General features: G+C 43.9%; 1 protein-coding gene across 1 annotated transcript in view; it reads left to right on the top strand.

Annotated features, from left to right (window-relative positions):
- The first annotated feature begins 818 nt into the window (after nt 1–818).
- Tacr1 (tachykinin receptor 1) overlaps nt 819–23,113 on the top strand; it is a 185,287-nt gene continuing 162,992 nt past the window's right edge. Inside the window, exon 1 of the mRNA XM_038320569.1 lies at nt 819–1,770. Coding sequence (XP_038176497.1) covers nt 1,382–1,770 — 389 coding nt within the window. The 5' untranslated portion in view covers nt 819–1,381. The remainder of the gene's footprint in view (nt 1,771–23,113) is intronic.

Here is a 23,113-nt window from a genome sequence, read left to right as displayed (position 1 = left end):
CACTGGGCTTCTGCCGGGCCCTTGCACTCACCAAGCTTCACAGAGAGCTGCGCATAGTCCCCAGTGTCTGCAGCTGAAAGGGTAGTCGCAGAGCTGGGCTCCGTTGGAAAGCACAGACTAGCTGCTCCTAGGGAAGGACCAAGTCACCAAAAGTGACTGGGGAATGTATCCCAAATGCTTGGAGCCCAACACTGTTTTCGGGACTGGGGAGCGGGAAAAGAAATTAGTCCACTAGGGAACAGAGCAAGGTATCTGGTGGTTTCTTTAACATAAGGAAAGTTATCTTCCGGACTTCTGAAGCAGGGTGTGGTCACCTGTCACTCCGTGGTAGCAACTGGGGCGCAGCAGGGCGGCTCTCCAAAACCACACTCGCCCGACTCCCACCGAGACAATCTAGTGTCTTTGTAGAGGTTGGCGCGGGGCACCAGGGCTGTTAACTTTGGGGCACCGGAGACAGAGATAGCTGTCCTAGACTTCAGCTGTTTCCAAAAACCTATCTTTTCAGCTAGCATCCCTGGTACAACCGTGATTCCAGCTGAGGACCCTTTCTGGGTCTTCTCCCAGGCCACCTTGTCGCCCCCTCGCGGAGTTCGTCTGGCCTGCAGAACGCCCACGGCAGGTCACGAGCAGCAAAAGGCGTGGTGGTTGCGGTGGTGGAGTGACACAGCTGCCAACAGCTGGCGCAGCTGCTGTGCTGCGCTCCGGGACCAGTGAGTACGCAGCCCAGGTACAACCCCTTCCCAGTGACGTCTCTGCAGCGGGTTATAAAAGCCTAGTGCGCAGCCTGCCAAGGTTCTGATAACTCCTGAGCCCAGAAGGACCCGCGCCAAGACCGAAAGCTGCGGGCGGCAGCAGAGGAGAAGGCTTCAAGGAAGCAAAGCAAAGGGGAGCTCACCAGCTGGATGCCGACTCCAGAATCCGGCCAAAGGATCAGAACTTTTGCGAGCAGAGCTGAGAGCGGCCCTCCTCCCCCCTCAAGCCCTCACGCAGCACCCAGCTTTGCCTTTCCCGCCGCGCACATGTTAGTGGGAGTTGCTAGCAGCAGCAGGTGCAGAAAGGCGGGGTTGTCTTGCGGTCTAGAACTGTGAGGAATACAAGCGCTGTACCGCAAACGAGAGCCTAGCGTGAAAGTGGAGGAATTCGGAGATAACCAGGACCACGCAAAGATCATACACAGTAGAAGCGTTGCTTTTCTGAGCAAGCCTCCTGCTAACAAGGACTGAGTTCTGCCCAGAAAACTTCCCACCTTCTGTGTGGCAGGATCTGAAGCCTCAGGAGTCCGCAAGACTCTGCAGCAAAGAGGTGTGTGTGTGTGTGTGTGTGTGTGTGTGTGTGTGTGTGTGCCTGTAAAGAAGCCAGGACTTTGCTGCTTTGCCCCAAAATGGATAACGTCCTTCCCGTGGACTCAGACCTGTTCCCCAACATCTCCACCAACACTTCTGAGTCCAACCAGTTCGTGCAGCCTGCCTGGCAAATTGTCCTTTGGGCAGTTGCCTACACGGTCATTGTGGTGACCTCCGTGGTGGGCAACGTGGTGGTGATGTGGATCATCTTGGCCCACAAAAGAATGAGGACAGTGACCAATTATTTCCTGGTGAACCTGGCCTTTGCCGAGGCCTCCATGGCTGCTTTCAATACAGTGGTGAACTTCACCTACGCGGTCCACAACGAGTGGTACTATGGTCTGTTCTACTGCAAGTTCCACAACTTCTTTCCCATTGCTGCCGTCTTCGCCAGTATCTACTCCATGACCGCTGTGGCCTTCGACAGGTGAGTCTGTAATATTGAGAAAGCTCCAGAGTACTGCGACTTGGCTAAGGAGGTCTGGGACTGGAAGACCTGTGGCCTGAGAGCCAGACTGTGCATCCATGCCCTGGGGCTCTGCCTCCCTGCTGGGTCCCTCTGATCTTAAGAGTCCACCTTTCATTCTCACCTTTTTCTCCCACTCCTCTCTAGCCTCTCTTCCTTCCAATTCAATAATTCTGTTTCCTTTACTTTGCATCCCTTTCTGCACTGCCCCCCCTCCGCCCCAGTCTCTGTAACTCCTGTTACTCTTTCCCACACATTCTCCCTCTCCTCCCTCCTTTTATTTTAGTGCCTGGGCATGGAATATCAAGGGCTTAGCCAGAGACCTAGGCCCTGCCCAGGGCTCCCTGAACTCCTCTAGATCTGTCTCTCCATGTCACACCCTATTGTGGTTTTGTATTTTAACTATACCTCAGCAAACTCCTTGCTTTTTTCTCTCACTTTTTCCTGAAGATTCGGGAACTTTCCATTCCCACTTCTACTCTCCAGTGTTAAAGGAGAGTGAAAACCATTTGACCACAATCTTGAAACCCTTCAGGTTCTTATTTAGCCTCCTGGTGCTGCTAGGGGCCTCCTACTCAGGATGGAGAAGCAGATTCCTTTCCAGGGCTTCCCCAGGCAGGGATCCAAGCTTGCCCAGGAGGATTCTCAATTTCTTTTTCTGTGGAAGGTCAATGTATTTTAGCCTGTGCATTTACTGAGAAATGTACTTGTTAGAAATAATTGAAAACTAGTCTCCTCCAACCCTCAGATTAAGGTTTCAGAAGCCTGTTGAAACTGCAGAGGTTGGGCTCTTACAAACACAGAGGCTGGCGCTCTGGAATGAATGGCTCGCCAGGTGTCATGAGGGAAAATTGGTGACTACACCACAGATGTATTGGTATTGACTTTTCCCTGGGTGTCCCAGGTCTTTCATGCATGGTTTATATGAAAAAGGCTACCCTGTGTTTACTGAGATGTAAAAGTGTGTTTAACAACTGCCACAGGAACCTGAAAGTGGATTGTTTTGCCATTACTGTTGAGATAAATGAATGTGAGACACCCAAGGAAAGTATTAGGTTAAAAACATTAAGGAAGAATATCCCAAATTACAGCCCTTTTTCATATGAAGACCGTGCGTGCGTGATTTGTAGTTTGGTGTCTGTGGTGAGTGAATACTTTTAGAAACCAAGAAACTCGTCGCTCTTGCCTTGGCAATGGCACCCAGCTATTGTTTAGGATTCATCATGGTGTGTCTTAGAGAAAACGCGTTGTGTGAGTCAGTTTGTGTTTTTAATGCGAAATGTAAACCAGTTGTTCAAAGGGCTAGAGAAAGAAACTATTTTACAGGACTGTCCTTTGGACGGTGGGTGCCAGCTTTCAGGTACTGATTCTGCTGGAGTGAGGTGTGCCTGTACATATCTCTGTGCTGCCAAAGCCATTCAACTCATAGGAGCTTCCTTAAACTGAAAAATAAGCCCCAGCATGGTGTGTAGTTAGATATATTAATACAGTGAAACGTGGCATTCCTGGTCCATACATGCATGATTTCCCATCGTTCTGTGAATTAGAACTGAGCTGATTGTGGTTTTTGGGTTTTTTTTTTCACTGCAATGGGGCCTTGCCTGAGCTTCAGGGACACCTGCCAGTTGGTGTGAGCCCAAGTGCTTGGCAGCTGATGGTGCACCAGCAGACATGCTCTCTCACTGATTTGCACAGGAATGTGTTCCACAACCTGCTTTTTTCTAGGGGATTTAGGAGATAAAAGCAAGGAATTGGAGTTAGGGTCTTCACAATGGACTGTTGCGGGAAGCCAGGTTCCAGTCCCGCTGGTGTCTACCTTTACCAATCATGACAGGACCTTAGCACAGTGGGACACCTGCCCAGTGGCTCAGAGGATCTCAGACGCCAGAGCACAAGAAAGGCCAGGTGTGTGCTATGTGCAGATGTGGCTCAGAGGTGCTACCAGGGACATGCTCCAGGTTACACTTCAAATGAGAGTGAGGGCCCAGGTTTGTGGTCCACTCATGACCCCAAAGGACACATTTCTGTTCTTGCTCAGCTTCAAGAACACTCTGGGAGTTCATTCCCTCAGGCCGCTGATGAAGTTGTCTTTTGCATCCATGCCTGTTCATTCTACCTCAAGAACACCGTGGAAAGAAAGGGGTAGTAAGCTGTCTCTGAGGGAGTGCTCACTCCTCCCACCAACATGGATATGCAGTTATGAGAAATGCTTACAAAAGATGCTAAATATTTTAGTGTCCTTTGAATTATTAACAGACAACCTCTGAACCAAATCTTTGAAAATGACAGCATGGTTTTTTTTTTTCCTGACCATAAAATTAAACCTTTTTTATTGCAGAAGATTTTGGAAATATAAAGAGCATAGACAGAAAAAAAATGCAAACTCTTACCTTACCATCACAAAGACCACCTGTTAAGATTTGAAACTCTTGTTTAGGAGCATTGACTACTGCACGGAGGCCACATTCATGGAGGCCACGTTCATGGAGGCCATGTTCTGCATTTCTGTAGCTTATGTTTCCCATTGATAGTGATGGAAAACTAAGAACTTATCCTCTCCGGGGGGAGATTCTAATTAAACTCAGTAGGTCACATACGAAAAGAAGACATGGGAGTAGAGGCAAAACGGAGAAGAAGGTTCCTCAGAGAGGAAGGGGGATGAGAGAGGACGATGGGGGTAAACATAACTAAAATTCATTTTATAAATGCATGAAGCTGTCAAACAATAAAAATTTATTATCTTCAGAAATATACTTAATGTCTTCATAGTACTGATTGTGTTATTTCCAGTTCCCACTGTCATGTAGGTAAACAATCTTATGTATTTTGTCATTCATACTAATGCTCTCATGAACATTTCCATGCCATAATTTTGCTAATTTTCTAAACTAGAAAAGGTTCCCAGAAGTACAATTACAGGATCAAGTGAACCACGAGATAAAAAGTTGCTCCTTTTTATTTTAAAGGATGATAAACTCTGGACAGAACAGAGAGTACATTGTTCTAGCTGGTTCATTTGAATCTCAATAGCACAAAAGAGAAGGTTTGGTAGCTTTGCTACCTGTTGGTTGAACAGACACACAAATTGATAATTAAAACATCCCTAGAAGAATATTTGGAAAGATATGTAAGAGTGTGAAGAAAATATAAGTAGAACCTTATTCCTCGTTACTGAGAATTAGTCAGCTAAAAACCCCACCATGCTGGCTTGTGGCTACTTTTGTGTCTGTGACGTGCACCTCCATTTACATGTTAAGGAGTAAATTTTAGATCATAACAAAACCTGTCAATAGGTGACTTTTTGGTTTTCTTGATTTTCTTTTCCAAGGCTTTTCATACTGTTGTTGTCTGATATTATAGCATGGATATATTCCACATCATAAAATATTTTTAAAACTAAGATGCCTAGGCCGGGCGGCGGTGGCGCACACCTTTAATCCCAGCACTCGGGAGGCAGAGGCAGGCAGATCTCTGTGAGTTCGAGACCAGCCTGGTCTACAAGACCTAGTTCCAGGACAGGCTCCAAAGCTACAGAGAAAAACCCCCCCAAAAAAATAAAATGCCTAGCATGTCGCTCAGTGGTAAAATACCCAGCACACATAGAATCCACGTTCAATCCCTAGGACCAGAGAAATGCAGCATTTAGAAGATGCATTTCATATGTGACTACAATCGTCTTCATTATTATAAGTAGCTTTGAAATGTAATATTTTACACATAAATGTTTTGTCCTTACTTATTGTAGGGGTTGTTTGTATGGCCTGGTATGTATGTGGAGGTCAGAGGACAACCTGCAGAGGTCTGGTTCTCTCCTTCTATCACATGGGCCCCAGAGATAAAACTCAGACTTGATAAGCAAGAGCCTCCACCGGACGAACCATCTTGTAGACCCCTAGACATAAATCTCAGAAAATGTCCCTCTTTTCTGGGAAGAAACTCCTTGAAGTGGTTTGGTTAAACTATCTTTCCAAAATTTGTCAAATTTCTTTTTAGGACCAAAATATATGAAGAGAAATAAAACTTCAGTTGCAGATTACAGCATTAATTCAAGATTCCCTGCAATAGTTCATTCTGTAAATGGAGGTGGGGGAGGGCTTTCCTCTAAAAGAAGTAGCATTTTTAGAAAGATTTATCTGGTTTTGTTTTATGCACATGAATTTTTGCCAGTATGTATGTTTGTGTGTCACATGAGTACCTGGTGCCGTGGGGCTCAAAAGAGGGAATAGGACCCCCTGAAAATGAAATTACACATAGTTGTGAGCTACCGAGTGGGTGCTGAGAACCAAAGCCAGGTCCTCTCGAGAAGAGCAAGGAGTGCTCTTAACCAAGGAACCCTCTCTCCAGCACCAAACACCCATTTTATGAAGGCAGGGGTTAGATTTCTGAGGCCAGCAAAGCTGAGTGAGTTCAGCTCTTTCTCCGGCTAAACTTCAAGGAATTTTTCCTGTGTCGCACTTAAAATGTAAACATCTTGTTAGTTACAAAAGGTACAGGTGTACCTGTGTGCTGCTTCCTGGTTTTCCAAAGTGGAGGCTGTTGAGAGGTGGGACTCAGTTTACAGGGGCTGGGGACGATGAGCATTTTCTCAGTGGACTCCAAGGAGTGAGCCAGCAGCTGGACTACAGTGCCTAAGTCTAACAGGGAAACCAACCAGGCTCACAGCAGCAGGAGACTGGGAGGAGCAGTGGTTTCTCTCCCAGGAAGAGTCTGGAGTGATTTCAGTGAGATAAGAGGTAAGCACTGGTTTCTGTTCAGCCTGTTCTGGACTGTTGTGTTTTGAGTAAAACTAAAGAGCCAAATGGGATTACCTCTAGACAACAGAAGATAAGAAATAGAGTTGTCCCGGGGGCAAAAACTGGAGACAAAAGAAAAACGGTGAATGAGCTCTCTGGATAACTAGAAGAAGAACCTAAAACAAAGGCATGCACAGCATCAAAATCTTTGCCCTTGATCCCAAGTATCTCTTCCACCCTGACCAGGCTACACCTAGTTTCCTGGCCTCTACTGGACCTCAGTCTACCCTGAAACTTACCTTATTGGCTAGACCCAGATGCTATTGTCCGTGTCAAAGCAGCCTGGTCAGTCCTTTGTCTCTCTACCCAGAGGTAGGTCTCAGACTCCAGGATCTTTTGCACTCAGATGGACCAGGACACTCATGAGACCTAGGAGACCATGTGGACCTAGGCTCCCACCACCATGGCCCAATCTTTGCAAATCAGGAGCCTGTGATGTCCCATGGTTGTGAGTCGACTCTTGAGTTTGTTACATTAAGGCACTGAGGCCTCAGGACTTTCTTGTAAAAGGTTCAGTGCTGCTGGGCAGCGGTGCAACATGGGCTTTAATCCCAGCACTCAGGAGGCAGAGGCCAGCCTGTTCTACAGAACAAATTCCAGGATGGCCAAGGCTACACAAAGAAACCTGCTATAAGAAAAAAAAGGTTTGATGCTTACCTCCTTCCGGGAGCAGTCCCTGTTACACTCTGTCACCTGTTCTTCCAACTTCTGGGAATCTCCAGTGTTGTGATGGTACTTTGTGCTACTAACTGTTTCTTAGCTGGCAGAAATGTAAGTCACACTGGGGAAGAAAGAGTGCTTTTCTCAATGCAAAAGCGTACAGTAGGAGTGTAAGACAGACGTTGCTACTGCTACTATTGGTTTGGAAAGTGCTGAGGAGGATGACAAGGGAGAAAATCCTTTGGACTTTGACGTTAAGTGGAAAGACTGTGGAAACCAGGTCAAGGTGGTCCATCCTAAGTCAGGCATTTCTATCTTCTCTTGAAGAATTTGTGCTCTGCGTTGGGTGGGTAAATCTCTCTTAGAGGCGACTATGATACAAAACGCTGGGCAATGTGGCTCACGAAGGCTGCAGGGGTAAATTTTACAAGAGGGAGGAGGGGAAAGCGCGCCGTCAGCAGAGACGATAATCAGGGAAGACTGCACACAGTGGCGACACCGTCTTGGAAACAGGTTATTAGCACATATATGTACATATTTATAAAGGTGGGATGCTAGGTAGGAGGAATCGCATGACAAAGGCATTGAGCTCAAACATACTTGTTGGAGGATGACAGATTAAATGAATGAATAGATTTATATTCGAATATAAATGTGGAATGGGTGACTGGAAGAGTCAGCAACAGGCAAATGAGTCCGGTCCACTTTGGATTTGAAGTGAAGACACATTGATTAGCTGGAAGTGCCTGATAAGCTAGTTGAGAGATGGGCTAGATAACAAGTTAGGGATCAAACCACAGATGGGGGGGGGTTCCGCACATGTAGATGGTAAACGTTTGGTTGCATAGAAGTAGAAATCACCTCTTCAGCTTGGATATGTGTCTCCTGAGAAAGGCTTGAGAGTCACAGCCATGTCCTACAAGGCACAAGAAGGAGAACAAACAGATGAGCGGTAGAAGAGACGTCAGGACAAAGGTTAGGAAAAGCGACCTGAGTTGGATTGTGTTCATTAGAGTCAGGGACATAGAGAACTTCGGACTTTGAAGTTAGAGAGCCCTGGTGACCCGCAGAGAGACAACATCTACAGATGACAGTGGACAGGGGCAGCAGCATGAGGAATGAACGAGCGCCTTCTCAGTTATCTACCCGCTGTGCCAGACACTGGAGCACTAAACTCAGCTTTGGCCTCCAGATGTTGAGGCACTATGACCTTGGTGTCTTTGCCCATGTTCACTCAGTCTTCAGGGATCAACAGAGATGCAAATAGAGAATCTGGTGTAACCAATGCTGCACTGGAGATGTGGGGGCGGGGGCGTTAAAATCAAAGACTTCCATCGGGAATGTGGGAAAAGTTTGCTGATTCCAAGAGAAGAAGGGGGAAGGAGGAGGGAAAGGGAGCAGATGAGTGGGCTGTGGAGAAAAGAACATGTAGCCTTGTATTTAAATTAAGTTCAGGATGCTAGATTTGAAATGCTCATAATGATTTATTAATATCTGTTACTTGGAAATTAGGCAGATTTCATGTTAACAAAATTAATAATGATGTCTTGTTTCTGTACGCTTTCCAATTCATTGTCTCATCTAACCTTCGTGCTGCCAGTAGGACTCCTTGCCTACCTCGCTAAGGCAATTAGATGCAACACTTTTTACCATGGTCCATCAACTCTCCATCTTCTCGGAGCCTGAAGACCATGGACATTGCTCCTGTGTGCCTACGCATGGTACGTGCCCACACATGACTGCTCATGGTGGCTTTTGGATGATAGCTAAGGAGAGCTGCCATTGAAAGTGGGGACTGTAGGCTTCTTTCTCCAAATACCGGGTGCATTAGATGCTTCAGATGGCCCCTTCACAATTTTCTACCTCCAAACAACTTCAGCCTCACAGCCTCTCAGACAGGGCAGTGCCAGAGCTTCAAACACATCTTAAGTCTTTTCTTCTGTGTATCACTGTTTGTTAATTGGCTCCACTTGGTTGTCACATCATTAGAAAACCTTCCCTGGTGTGTAACTGCAGTCTGCCCATCTGGGTTGGGGTAGCTTCAACTTGTCTACTGTCTCTTCCCTAAGCCAGCCTTTCCAGTATATCCCTCTGAGGGCTTCCTGATCCTTAGTTCACTCACTGCCCATGAGTTTTTCATCTTTCCATTTTTGTTATTCTCATTTGTTGATGGGATGCTTAGAAGAAGATGATCAGAATGAAGCATCCAGCCTGTCAGCATGATCCTGTCCAACACCATGTGCTGTAGGACTCAAATCCTTAGCTCAGAACACTTCTACTTAGAAGCTGACTGATGTGGGAGAGTCTTCTGTTTGTGTTGATTTCATTGGTTAATAAAGAAACTGCCTTGGCCCATTTGATAGGCCAGCCCTTAGGTGGGTGGAGTAGACAGAACAGAATGCTGGAAAGAAGGGAAGTGAGGCAGATGCCTCAGGCAATCGCCCTGCCTCTCCTCTCTGGGACAGTCGCCATGGAGCCAGCCACCAGGTCAGACATGCTGAATCTTTCCCGGTAAGACACCACCTCGTGGTGCTACACACATTACTAAATATGGGTTAAAGCAAGATGTGAGAATTAACTAATAAGAGGCTGACACTAATGGGCCAGGCAGTATTTAAATGAATACAATTTGTGTGTTGTTATTTCGGGGCAAAAGCTAGCTGGTGGCCGGGAGCCAGGCGGGATGAAAAGTAGGCCTGCCCGCAGCTCCTCACTACAAGCTGACTCTGTCCTGTTGTTCTAAATGAGATGTCATTACCTATTCTTTTTTTTCTTTTTTTTTAATATATGGTTTATTTTTTTATATTTAAAAATTTCCATCTCCTCCCCTTTTCCTCCCCCTTCCCTCCCCTCCCCTCCACCCATACCCCCCTCCCTCCCTTTCCAGGCCAAGGAGGCATTGCGGTTCCCTACTCTATGTTAAGATCAAGGTCTTCCCAACTCCCCCCAGGTCCAGGAAGGTGATCAACCAAGCTGAGAAGGCTCCCACAGAGCCTGTCCATGCAAAAGAATCAAAGCCCAGCACCTTTGTCCATGGCTTCTCAGTCAGCCTCCACAATCGGCCACATTCAGAGAGTCTGGTTTGGTCTCATGTTCCATCAGTCCCATTCCAAATGGAGTTGGTGATCTTCCGTTAGTTCTGTCCCACCGTCTCCATGGGTGAACACACCCCTCACGGTCCTGACTTTCTTTCTCATGTTCTCTCTCCTTCTGCTCCTCATCAGGACCTTGGGAGCTCAGTCCAGTGCTCCATTGTGGGGCTCAGTCATTTTCTTCATCTATCTCCAGGTGGAGGTTCTATGATGATATGCAAGAAATTCATCAGTATGGCTATAGGAACTGGCCTTTTCAGGCTCCCTCTCCTCAGCTGCCCAAGGAACTAGCTGGGGGCATCTCCCTGGAAACCCGGGAACCCCTCTAGAGTCAAGTTTCTTGACAACCCTCAGATGGCTCCCTAAATTAAGATATATGCTTCCCTGCTCCCATATCCACCCTTCCTATATCCCAAGCATCCCATTCCTCTGAGCTCCCCCCATTCTCCCCTTCATGCTTTTCTCTCCCCATCATCCCTTGGCCCCGTCTCGCCCCACCCTCAGGTTCCCAATTTTTGCCCGACGATCGTGTCTACTTCCAATATCCAGGAGGATTACTATATGTTTTTCTTTGGGTTCACCTTCTTATTATCTTCTCAAGGATCACGAATTATAGGCTCAATGTCCTTTAATTATGGCTAGAAACCGATTATGAGTGAGTATATCCCATGTTCATCTTTTTGGATCTGGGTTACCTCACTCAGAATAGTGTTTTCTATTTCCATCCATTTCATGCAAAATTCAAGATGTCATTGTTTTTTACCGCTGAGTAGTATTCTAACATGTATATATTCCACAGTTTCTTCATCCATTCTTCCACTGAAGGGCATCTAGGTTGTTTCCAGGATCTGGCTATTACAAATAATGCTGCTATAAACATAGTTGAGCATATGTTTTTGTAGTATGATTGGGCATCTCTTGGGTAGATTCCCAAGAGTGGAATTGCTGGGTCCTGGGGTAGGTTGATCCCAAATTTCCTGAGAAACCGCCACACTGCTTTCCAAAGTGGTTGCACAAGTGTGCATTCCCACCAGCAATGGATGAGTGTGCCCCTTACCCCACAACCTCTCCAGCAAAGGTTATCATTGGTGTTTTAGATTTTAGCCAATCTGACAGGTGTAAGATGGTATCTCAAAGTTGTTTTGATTTGCATTTCCCTGATAGCTAGGGAGGTTGAGCATGCCCTTAAGTGTCTTTTGGCCATTTGAACTTCTTCTGTTGAGAATTATCTGTTCAGTTCAGTGCCCCATTTTTTAATTGGGTTCATTAGCATTTTAAGGTCTAGTCTCTTGAGTTCCTTATATATTTTAGAGATCAGACCTTTGTCAGTTGCAGGGTTGGTGAAGACCTTTTCCCAGTCAGTAGGCTGCCTTTGTGTCTTAGTGACAGTGTCCTTTGCTTTACAGAAGCTGCTCAGCTTCAGGAGGTCCCATTTATTCAATGTTGCCCTTAATGTCTGTGCAGTTGGGGTTATACGTAGGAAACGGTCTCCGGTGTCCATTTGTTGTAGAGTACTTCCCACTTTCTCCTCTATCAAGCTCAGTGTGTTCAAATTAATATTGAGGTCTTTAATCCATTTGGACTTGAGTTTTGTGCATGGTGATAGATATGGATCTACTTTCATTCTTCTACAGGTTGACATCCAGTTATGCCAGCACCATTTGTTGAAGATGCCCTCTTTCTTCCATTGTGTACTTTTGGCTCCTTTATCAAAAATCAGGTGTTCGTAGGTTTGTGGTTTAAGATCCAGGTCTTCTATACGATTCCATTGGTTGACTTCTCCGTTTTTATGCCAATACCAAGCCGTTTCCAATACTGCAGCTCTGTAATAGAGTTTGAAGTCAGGGATGGTAATGCCTCTAGAAGTACCTTTATTGTATAAGATTGTTTTGGCTATCCTGGGTTTCTTGTTTTTCCATATAAAGTTGATTATTGTCCTCTCAATATCTGTGAAGAATTTTGATGGGACCTTGATGGGGATTGCATTGAATCTATAGATTGCTTTTGATAGAATTGCCATTTTTACTATGTTGATCCTCCCAATCCACGAGCAAGGGAGATCCTTCCATTTTCTGGTATCCTCTTCAATTTCTTTCTTCAAAGACTTAAAGTTCTTGTCAAATAAATCCTTCACTTCCTTGGTTAGAGTTACTCCCAGATATCTTATGCTATTTGTGGCTATTGTGAAAGGTGATACTTCTCTGATTTCCTTCTCTGCTTCCTTATCCTTTGTGTATAGGAGGGCGACTGATTTTTTGGAGTTGATCTTGTATCCTGCCATATTACTGAAGGAGTTTATCAGCTGTAGGAGTACTTTGGTGGAGTTTTTGGGGTCGCTTATGTATACTATCATATCATCTGCAAATAACGAAAGTTTAACTTCTTCCTTTCCAAATCGAATCCCCTTGATTCCCTTATGTTGTCTTATTGCTATTGCTAGAACTTCAAGCACTATATTGAAGAGATAAGGAGAGAGTGGACAGCCTTGTCGTGTTCCTGAATTTAGTGGGATGGCCTTGAGTTTCTCTCCATTTAAATTGATGTTAGCTGTCAGCTTGCTGTAAATAGCCTTTATTATATTTAGGAATGAACCTTGTATCCCTAATCTCTCCAAGACCTTTATCATAAAGGGGTGTTGAATTTTGTCAAATGCTTTTTTTTTTGTTTTTTTTCTCATGGTTTATTTTTTTTATATTTAAAAATTTCCATCTCCTTCCCTCCTCCTCCCTCCTCCTTCCCCTCCTCCTCCCCCTTCCCTCCCCTCCTTCTCCCCCTTCCCTCCCCTCCCCTCCACCCATACCTCCCCTCCCTCCCTCTCAAGGCCAAGGAGCCATCAGGGTTCCCCACTCTATGCTAAGACCAAGGTCCTCCCAACTCCCCCCAGGTCCAGGAAGGTGATCGACCAAGCTGAGAAGGCTCCCACAGAGCCCGTCCATGAAGAACAATCAGAGCCCAGAGCCATTGTCCTTTGCTTCTCAGTCAGCCCCCGCTGTTGGCCACACTCAGAGAGACGGGTTTGGTCGCATGATCCATCAGTCCCATTCCAACTGGAGTTGGTGATCTCCCATTAGTTCTGTCCCACCGTTTCCATGAGTGAACGCACCCCTCTCGTTCCTGACTTTCTCCCTCATGTTCTCACTCCTTCTGCTCCTCATCAGGACCTTGGGAGCTCAGTCCAGTGCTCCAATGTGGGGCTCAGTCACCTTCCCCATCTGTCGCCAGCTGGAGGTTCCCTCACGGTCCTGACTTTCTTTCTCATGTTCTCTCTCCTTCTGCTCCTCATCAGGACCTTGGGAGCTCAGTCCGGTGCTCCAATGTGGGGCTCTGTCATTTTCTTCATCTATCGTCAGGTGGAGGTTCTATGGTGATATGCAAGAAATTCATCAGTATGGCTATAGGAACTGGCCTTTTCAGGCTCCCTCTCCTCAGCTGCCCAAGGAACTAACTGGGGGCGTCTTCCTGGAAACCTCGGAACCCCTCTAGGGTCAAGTCTCTTGACAACCCTCAGGTAGCTCCTTAAATTAAGATATATGCTTCCCTGCTCTCATATCTACCCTTCCTATATCCCAAGCACCCCATTCCTCCGAGCTCCCCCCCACTCTCCCCTTCACACTTTTCTCTCCCTATCTTCCCTTGGCCCAGTCTTGCCCAACCCTCAAGTTCCCAATTTTGCCTGGCGATCGTGTCTACTTCCAATATCCAGGAGGATTACTATATCTTTTTTGGGGAGTTCACCTTCTTATTATCTTCTCAAGGATCCCAAATTTATAGGCTCGATGTCCTTTAATTATGGCTAGAAACCGAATATGAGTGAGTACATCCCATGTTCATCTTTATGGGTCTGGGTTACCTCACTCAGAATAGTGTTTTCTATTTCCATCCATTTGCCTGCAAAATTCAAGATGTCATTGTTTTTTACCGCTGAGTAGTATTCTAGCATGTATATAATCCACAGTTTCTTCATCCATTCTTCCACTGAAGGGCATCTAGGCTGTCTCCAGGATCTGGCTATTACAAATAATGCTGCTATAAACATAGATGAGCATATGTTTTTGTTGTATGATTGGGCATCTCTTGGGTAGATTCCCAATAGTGGAATTGCTGGGTCCTGGGGTAGGTTGATCCCGAATTTCCTGAGAAACCGCCACACTGCTTTCCAAAGTGGTTGCACAAGTGTGCATTCCCACCAGCAATGGATGAGTGTGCCCCTTACCCCACAACCTCTCCAGCAAAGGTTATTATTGGTGTTTTGGATTTTAGCCAATCTGACAGGTGTAAGATGGTATCTCAAAGTTGTTTTGATTTGCATTTCCCTGATAGCTAGGGAGGTTGAGCATGCCCTTAAGTGTCTTTTGGCCATTCGAACTTCTTCTGTTGAGAATTATCTGTTCAGTTCAGCGCCCCATTTTTTAATTGGGTTAATTGGCATTTTACCGTCTAGTCTCTTGAGTTCCTTATATATTTTAGAGATCAGACCTTTGTCAGTTGCAGGGTTGGTGAAGATCTTTTCCCAGTCAGTAGGCTGCCTTTGTGTCTTAGTGACAATGTCCTTTGCTTTACAGAAGCTGCTCAACTTCAGGAGGTCCCATTTATTCAATGTTGCCCTTAAAGTCTGTGCAGCTGGGGTTATGCATAGGAAACGGTTCCCTGTGCCCATTTGTTGTAGAGTACTTCCCACTTTCTCCTCTATCAAGCTCAATGTGTTCAAATTAATATTGAGGTCTTTAATCCATTTGGACTTGAGTTTTGTGCATGGTGATAGATATGGATCTACTTTCATTCTTCTACAGGTTGACATCCAGTTATGCCAGCACCATTTGCTGAAGATGCCCTCTTTCTTCCATTGTGTACTTTTGGCTCCTTTATCAAAAATCAGGTGTTCATAGGTTTGTGGTTTAAGATCCGGGTCTTCTATACGATTCCATTGGTCAACTTCTCTGTTTTTATGCCAATACCAAGCCGTTTTCAATACTGTAGCTTTGTAATAGAGTTTGAAGTCAGGGATGGTAATGCCTCCAGAAGAACCTTTATTGTATAAGATTGTTTTGGCTATCCTGGGTTTCTTGTTTTTCCATATAAAGTTGATTATTGTCCTCTCAATCTCTGTGAAGAATTTTAATGGGACCTTGATTGGGATTGCATTGAATCTATAGATTGCTTTTGGTAGAATTGCCATTTTTACTATGTTGATCCTCCCAATCCACGAGCAGGGGAGATCCTTCCATTTTCTGGTATCCTCTTCAATTTCTTTCTTCAAAGACTTAAAGTTCTTGTCAAATAAATCCTTCACTTCCTTGGTTAGCGATACTCCCAGATATCTTATGCTATTTGTGGCTATTGTGAAAGGTGATACTTCTCTGATTTCCCTCTCTGCTTCCTTATCCTTTGTGTATAGGAGGGCGACTGATTTTTTGGAGTTGATCTTGTATCCTGCCACGTTACTGAAGGAGTTTATCAGCTGTAGGAGTTCTTTGGTGGAGTTTTTGGGGTCGCTTATGTATACCATCATATCATCTGCAAATAATGAAAGTTTAACTTCTTCCTTTCCAAATTGAGTCCCCTTGATTCCCTTATGTTGTCTTATTGCTATTGCTAGAACTTCAAGCACTATATTGAAGAGATAAGGAGAGAGTGGACAGCCTTGTCGTGTTCCTGAATTTAGTGGGATAGCCTTGAGTTTCTCTCCGTTTAATTTGATGTTAGCTGTCGGCTTGCTGTAAATAGCTTTTATTATATTTAGGAATGACCCTTGTATCCCTAATCTCTCTAAGACCTTTATCATAAAAGGGTGCTGAATTTTGTCAAATGCTTTTTCAGCATCTAATGAGATGACCATATGGTTTTTTTCCTTCAGTTTGTTTATATGATGGATTACATTAATAGATTTTCGTATGTTGAACCAGCCCTGCATCTCTGGGATGAAGCCTACTTGATCGTAATGGATAATTTTTCTAATGTGTTCTTGGATTCGGTTTGCCAGTATTTTATTGAGAATTTTTGCGTCAATGTTCATGAGTGAGATTGGCCTGTAATTCTCTTTCTTGGTTGAGTCTTTGTGTGGTTTAGGTATCAGGGTAACTGTAGCTTCATAGAAGGAATTTGGCAGTGACTCTTGTGTTTCTATATTATGAAATACCTTAAGGAGTATAGGTATTAGGTCTTCTTGGAAGTTCTGGTAGAATTCTGCATTGAAACCATCTGGTCCTGGGCTCTTTTTGGTAGGGAGGTTTCTGATAACAGTTTCTAATTCTTCGCGACTAACAGGACGATTTAGAGCATTTACCTGGTCCTGGTTTAACTTTGGTATATGGTATTTATCTAAAAAACTGTCCATTTCTTTTACATTTTCCAATTTTGTGGCATACAGGCTTTTGTAGTAAGATCTAATGATTTTCTGAATTTCCTCTGTGTCTGTGGTTATGTCCCCCTTTTCATTTCTGATCTTGTTAATTTGCGTGTTCTCCCTCTGCCGTTTGATTAGTTTGGCTAAGGGTTTGTCAATCTTGTTGATTTTCTCCAAGAACCAGCTTCTTGTTTCATTGATTCTTTGGATTGTTTTCTGTGTTTCTATTTTGTTGATTTCTGCCCTCAATTTGATTATTTCCAGTCTTCTACTTCTCCTAGGTGAGTCTGCTTCTTTTTTTTCCAGAGCTTTCAGGTGTGCTGTTAAGTCACCAATGAGCGCTTTCTCTGTTTTCTTTAAGTGGGCACCTAGTGCTATGAACTTTCTTCTTAGCACTGCTTTCATTGTGTCCCATAGGTTTGAGTATGTTGTGTCTTTGTTTTCATTAAATTCAAGAAAGACTTTAATTTCTTTCTTTATTTCTTCCTTGACCCAGGTGTGGGTCAGTAGTTGACTGTTCAGTTTCCATGAGTTTGTGGGTTTTCTGGGGGTAGCATTGTTGTTGAATTCTAATTTTAATCCATGGTGATCCGATAAGACACAGGTGGTTACTAATATTTTTTTGTAACTGTGGAAGTTTGCTTTGTTACCAAGTATATGGTCAATTTTCGAAAAGGTTCCATGAGCCGCAGAGAAGAAGGTATATTCTTTCCTATTTGGGTGGAATGTTCTATAGATGTCTGTTAAGTCCATTTGGTTCATTACCTCCATTAAGTCTTTCAATTCTCTGTTAGGTTTCTGTCTGATTGACCTGTCCATTGGTGAGAGAGGAGTGTTGAAGTCTCCAACTATTAGTGTGTGTGGTTTGATGGCTGCCTTGAGTTCTAGAAGTGTTTCTTGTACATAAGTGGGAGCTTTTATATTAGGGGCATAGATATTCAGGATTGAGACTTCATTCTGATGGATTTTTCCTGTTATGAGTATAAAGTGTCCCTTTCCATCTCTTCTGATTGATTTTAGTTTGAAGTCAACTTTGTTGGAAATTAGTATGGCCACACCCGCTTGTTTCTTAGGGCCATTTGCTTGATAAACCTTTTCCCAACCCTTTACTCTGAGTAGATGTCTGTCTTTGTGGTTGAGGTGTGTTTCTTGTAAACAGCAAAATGTTGGATTCTGTTTTCGTATCCAGTCTCTTAGCCTGTGCCTTTTTATAGGTGAATTGAGTCCATTGATATTAAGTGATATTAATGACCAGTGGTTGTTAACTTCAGTCATTTTTAGTAGTAGAGTTTGTGTGTTTCCCTTCTTCTAGTTGTGCTGGTGAAGGGTCGCTAGATGCCTGAGTTATTGTCGGCGTTGTTGGACTCCTTGGTTTGTGATTTTCCTTCTACTACTTTCTGCAAGGCTGGATTTGTGGCTGCGTATTGTTTAAATCTGTTTTTGTCCTGGAATATCTTGTTTTCTCCATCAATGGTGAATGCAAGCTTTGCTGGGTATAATAGTCTAGGCTTGCATCCATGTTCCCTAAGTGTCTGTAGCACATCTATCCAAGCTCTTCTGGCTTTCATGGTTTCCATTGAGAAATCAGGTGTAATTCTGATAGGTTTCCCTTTATTTGTTACTTGACCTTTTTCCTTTGCAGCTCTTAATATCTGTTCTTTATGCTGTATGTTTTGTGTTTTGATTATTATATGGCGTGGGGATGCTTTCTTTTGATCCAGTCTATTTGGTGTTCTGTAGGCTTCTTGTACCTTCATAGGAACATCCTTCTTTAGGTTGGGGAAGTTTCCTTCTATAATTTTGTTGAATATGTTTTCTGGGCCTTTGAGTTGTAATTCTCCTTCTTCTACCCCAATTATTCTTAGGTTTGGTCTTTTCATGGTGTCCCAGATTTCCTGAATGTTTTGTGTTAAGAATTTGTTAGATTTGTTTAGTTCTTTAATCTGTGAGTTTATTTCCTCTATAGTATCTTCAGAGTCCGAGATTCTTTCTTCCATCTCTTGTATTCGGTTGGAAATACTTGTCTCTGAAGTTTCTGTTCGTTTACTCAGAGTTTCCATTTCCAGTCGTCCCTCAGATTGTGTTTTCTTCATTACCTCCATTTCATTTATCAGGTCTTGTACTGTTTCCCTTACCTGTTTGATTGCTTTTTCTTGTTTTTCTTGTTTTTCTTGGGTATCTTTGAGAGATTTATTTATTTCGTCTACCTTTTTGTTTGTCATCTCCATTTCTTTATGGCAGTTTTTTACCTCCTGTTTAAGGTCCTCTATTATTTTCATAAAGTACTGTTTAATGTCGGTTTCTTCTATATCTTCTGGGGTAGGGTGTTCAATTCTTGTTGTTTCTGGATGTCTGGTTTGTGGTGATGTCATGTTGCCTTTCATGTTGTTGGAGGAGCTCCTGCATTGGCGCCTGCCCATCTCTTCCTTCAAAAGGAGCGCGGAGGTGTTTGGTGTCCTATACCAATAATTGCTGTGACTGAAACTGGTTGGATCTCCCCAGTGCCAGAGGAGGACCTATTCTTTGCGTCACAATCTGAAGAAGCCCACACTCCCTTGCAGGAATCCTCAGACCTGCCTGGAGGCCAGGGTCTGACTCCTCTGGGTGGATGGCCTTAGAACAGGAGCAGGACACCTGAGAACACTAGGGAAAGCTTGGGAGACACACAGGGAAGGGAGAAACCGACACAAGCCTGCAGAGGGAAGTGGGGGTAGTGGGTCTGTGCTCTCTTCCAGGGCAGGTTGCCCCAGGGTCCGCATTCACTCACCAGTTCAGATGGAATGTCAGGGCACAGGATCAGGGATTCCAGGCAGCCCAGGGTCGCAGCCCAGACAAAAGGGCCAAGGTGGGGGCAGGGCGGGATGGAATACCACACAGCGAACCTGGCAGCACAATCTGAAGGAGCCCGCACCCCTCCACAGGAATCCTCAGACCTGCCTGGAGGCCAGAGTCTGACCCCTTTGGGTGGATGGCCTTAGAACTGGAGCAGGACACCCCAAAGAATGATGGATCCTCCTGCAGACTGTCAGGTCCCCTTGCAGGCCAAGCAGCTCTCAGACAAAGGCCTACCTTGCTCCGGGCAGTCAAATGAAGGAGGGGACCTCCCACCGGCCTGGGTGCACTCAATTCCAGGTCCCCAGAGCCCAAACAGGCTGAGCTGTGGGATTTTGTGGCCCCAAAGACAGGAGGATGAGGCAGGGGGAGGGGGGAGGATTCTGGGTGCAAGCTGGGAAGGGACAGGAAGAGAGAGACAGTATCCGGGGAGAATAACCCCTGCAGGAAGAGCAGGAAGTGTGCTGGTGGCAGGGGGAGTTGTGGAGAGTCGGTGGTCCCTCTCCGGGCAGCTGCCGTCAAATGCTTTTTCAGCATCTAATGAGATGACCATATGGTTTTTTCCTTCAGTTTATTTATATGATGGATTACATTGATAGATTTTCATATGTTGAACCAGCCCTGCATCTCTGGGATGAAGCCTACTTGATCATTGTGGATAATTTTTCTAATGTGTACTTGGATATGGTTTGCCAGTATTTGACTGAGAATTTTTGCGTCAATGTTCATGAGTGAGATTGGCCTGTAATTCTCTTTCTTGGTTGAGTCTTTGTGTGGTTTAGGTATCAGGGTAACTGTAGCTTCATAGAAGGAATTTGACAGTGACTCTTGTGTTTCTATATTATGAAATACATTAAGGAGTATAGGTATTAGGTCTTCTTGGAAGTTCTGGTAGAATTCTGCATTGAAACCATCTGGTCCTGGGCTCTTTTTGGTAGGGAGGTTTCTGATAACAGTTTCTAATTCTTCGTGACTAACAGGACGATTTAGAGCATTTACCTGGTCCTGGTTTAACTTTGGTATATGGTATTTATCTAAAAAACTGTCCATTTCTTTTACATTTTCCAATTTTGTGGCATAAAGGCTTTTGTAGTAAGATCTAATGATTCTCTGAATTTCCTCTGTGTCTGTGGTTATGTCCCCCTTTTCATTTTTGATCTTATTAATTTGCGTGTTCTCCCTCTGCCGTTTGATTAGTTTGGCTAAGGGTTTGTCAATCTTGTTGATTTTCTCCAAGAACCAGCTTTTTGTTTCATTGATTCTTTGGATTGTTTTCTGTGTTTCTATTTTGTTGATTTCTGCCCTCAGTTTGATTATTTAAAGTCTTCTACTTCTCCTAGGTGAGTCTGCTTCTTTTTTTTCCAGAGCTTTCAGGTGTGCTGTTAAGTCACAATGTGTGTTTTCTCCGTTTTCTTTAAGTGGGCACTTAGTGCTATGAACTTTCCTCTTAGCACTGCATTTATTGTGCCCCATAGGTTTGAGTATGTTGTGTCTTTGTTTTCATTAAATTCAAGAAAGACTTTAATTTCTTTCTTTATTTCTTCCTTGACCCAGGTGTGGTTCAGTGGTTGACTGTTCAGTTTCCATGAGTTTGTGGGCTTTCTGGGGGTAGCATTGTTGTTGATTTCTAATTTTAACCCATGGTGATCTGATAAGACACAGGTGGTTACTAATATTTTTTTGTAACTGTGGAAGTTTGCTTTGTTACCAAGTATATGGTCAATTTTCGAAAAGGTTCCATGAGCCGCAGAGAAGAAGGTATATTCTTTCCTATTTGGGTGGAATGTTCTATAGATGTCTGTTAAGTCCATTTGGTTCATTACCTCCATTAAGTCTTTCAATTCTCTGTTAGGTTTCTGTCTGATTGACCTGTCCATTGGTGAGAGAGGAGTGTTGAAGTCTCCAACTATTAGTGTGTGTGATTTGATGGCTGCCTTGAGTTCTAGAAGTGTTTCTTGTACATAAGTGGGAGCTTTTATATTAGGGGCATAGATATTCAGGATTGAGACTTCATTCTGATGGATTTTTCCTGTTATGAGTATAAAGTGTCCCTTTCCATCTCTTCTGATTGATTTTAGTTTGAAGTCAACTTTGTTAGATATTAGTATGGCCACGCTGGCTTGTTTCTTAGGTCCATTTGCTTGATAAACTTTTTCCCAACACTTTACTCTGAGTAGGTGTTTGTCTCTGTGGTTGAGGTGTGTTTCTTGTAAACAGCAGAATGTTGGATCCTGTTTTTGTATCCAATCTCTTAGCCTGTGCCTTTTTATAGGTGAATTGAGTCCATTGATATTAGGTGATATTAATGACCAGTGGTTGTTAACTCCGGTCATTTTTTTGTAGTAAAGTTTGTGTGTTTCCCTTCTTCTAGTTGTGCTGGTGAAGGGTCTCTCGATGCCTGAGTTACTGTGGGCGTTGTTGGACTCCTTTGTTTGTGATTTTCCTTCTATTACTTTCTGCAAGGCTGGATTTGTGGCTGCGTATTGTTTAAATCTGTTTTTGTCCTGGAATATCTTGTTTTCTCCATTGATGGTGAATGCAAGCTTTGCTGGGTATAGTAGTCTAGGCTTGCATCCATGTTCCCTTAGTGTCTGTAGCACATCTATCCAAGCTCTTCTGGCTTTCATGGTTTCCATTGAGAAATCAGTTGTAATTCTGATAGGTTTCCCTTTATATGTTACTTGACCTTTTTCCTTTGCAGTTCTTAATATCTGTTCTTTATTCTGTATGTTTTGTGTTTTGATTATTATTATATGGCATAGGGATGCTTTCTTTTTATCCAGTCTATTTGGTATTCTGTAGGCTTCTTGTACCTTCATAGGAACATCCTTCTTTAGGTTGGGGAAGTTTCCTTCTATAATTTTGTTGAATATGTTTTCTGGGCCTTTGAGTTGTAATTCTCCTTCTTCTACCCCAATTATTCTTAGGTTTGGTCTTTTCATGGTGTCCCAGATTTCCTGAATGTTTTGTGTTAAGAATTTGTTAGATTTGTTTAGTTCTTTAATCTGTGAGTTTATTTCCTCTATAGTATCTTCAGAGTCCGAGATTCTTTCTTCCATCTCTTGTATTCGGTTGGAAATACTTGTCTCTGAAGTTTCTGTTCATTTACTCAGAGTTTCCATTTCCAGTCTTCCCTCAGATTGTGTTTTCTTCATTACCTCCATTTCATTTATCAGGTCTTGTACTGTTTCCCTTACCTGTTTGATTGCTTTTTCTTGTTTTCCTTGGGTATCTTTGGGAGATTTATTTATTTTGTCTACCTTTTTGTTTGTCATCTCCATTTCTTTATGGCTGTTTTTTACCTCCTGTTTAAGGTCCTCTATTATTTTCATAAAGTACTGTTTAAGGTCGGTTTCTTCTATATCTTCTGGAGTATGGTATTTAATTCTTGTTGTTTCTGGATGTCTGGATTCTGGTGATGTCATGTTGCCTTTCATGTTGTTGGAGGAGTTCTTGCATTGGCACCTGCCCATCTCTTCCTTCAAATGGAGCCAGGAGGTGCTTGGTGTCCTAGACCAGTCTTTGCTGTGACTGAATCTGGTTGGATCTCCTCAGTGCCAGAGCAGGAGCTATTCCTTGTGGCA

The sequence above is a fragment of the Arvicola amphibius genome, chromosome 2 (assembly GCF_903992535.2).
Source record: "Arvicola amphibius chromosome 2, mArvAmp1.2, whole genome shotgun sequence".
Classification (NCBI taxonomy): domain Eukaryota; kingdom Metazoa; phylum Chordata; class Mammalia; order Rodentia; family Cricetidae; genus Arvicola; species Arvicola amphibius.
This window is presented reverse-complemented; position numbering and strand designations above follow the sequence as displayed.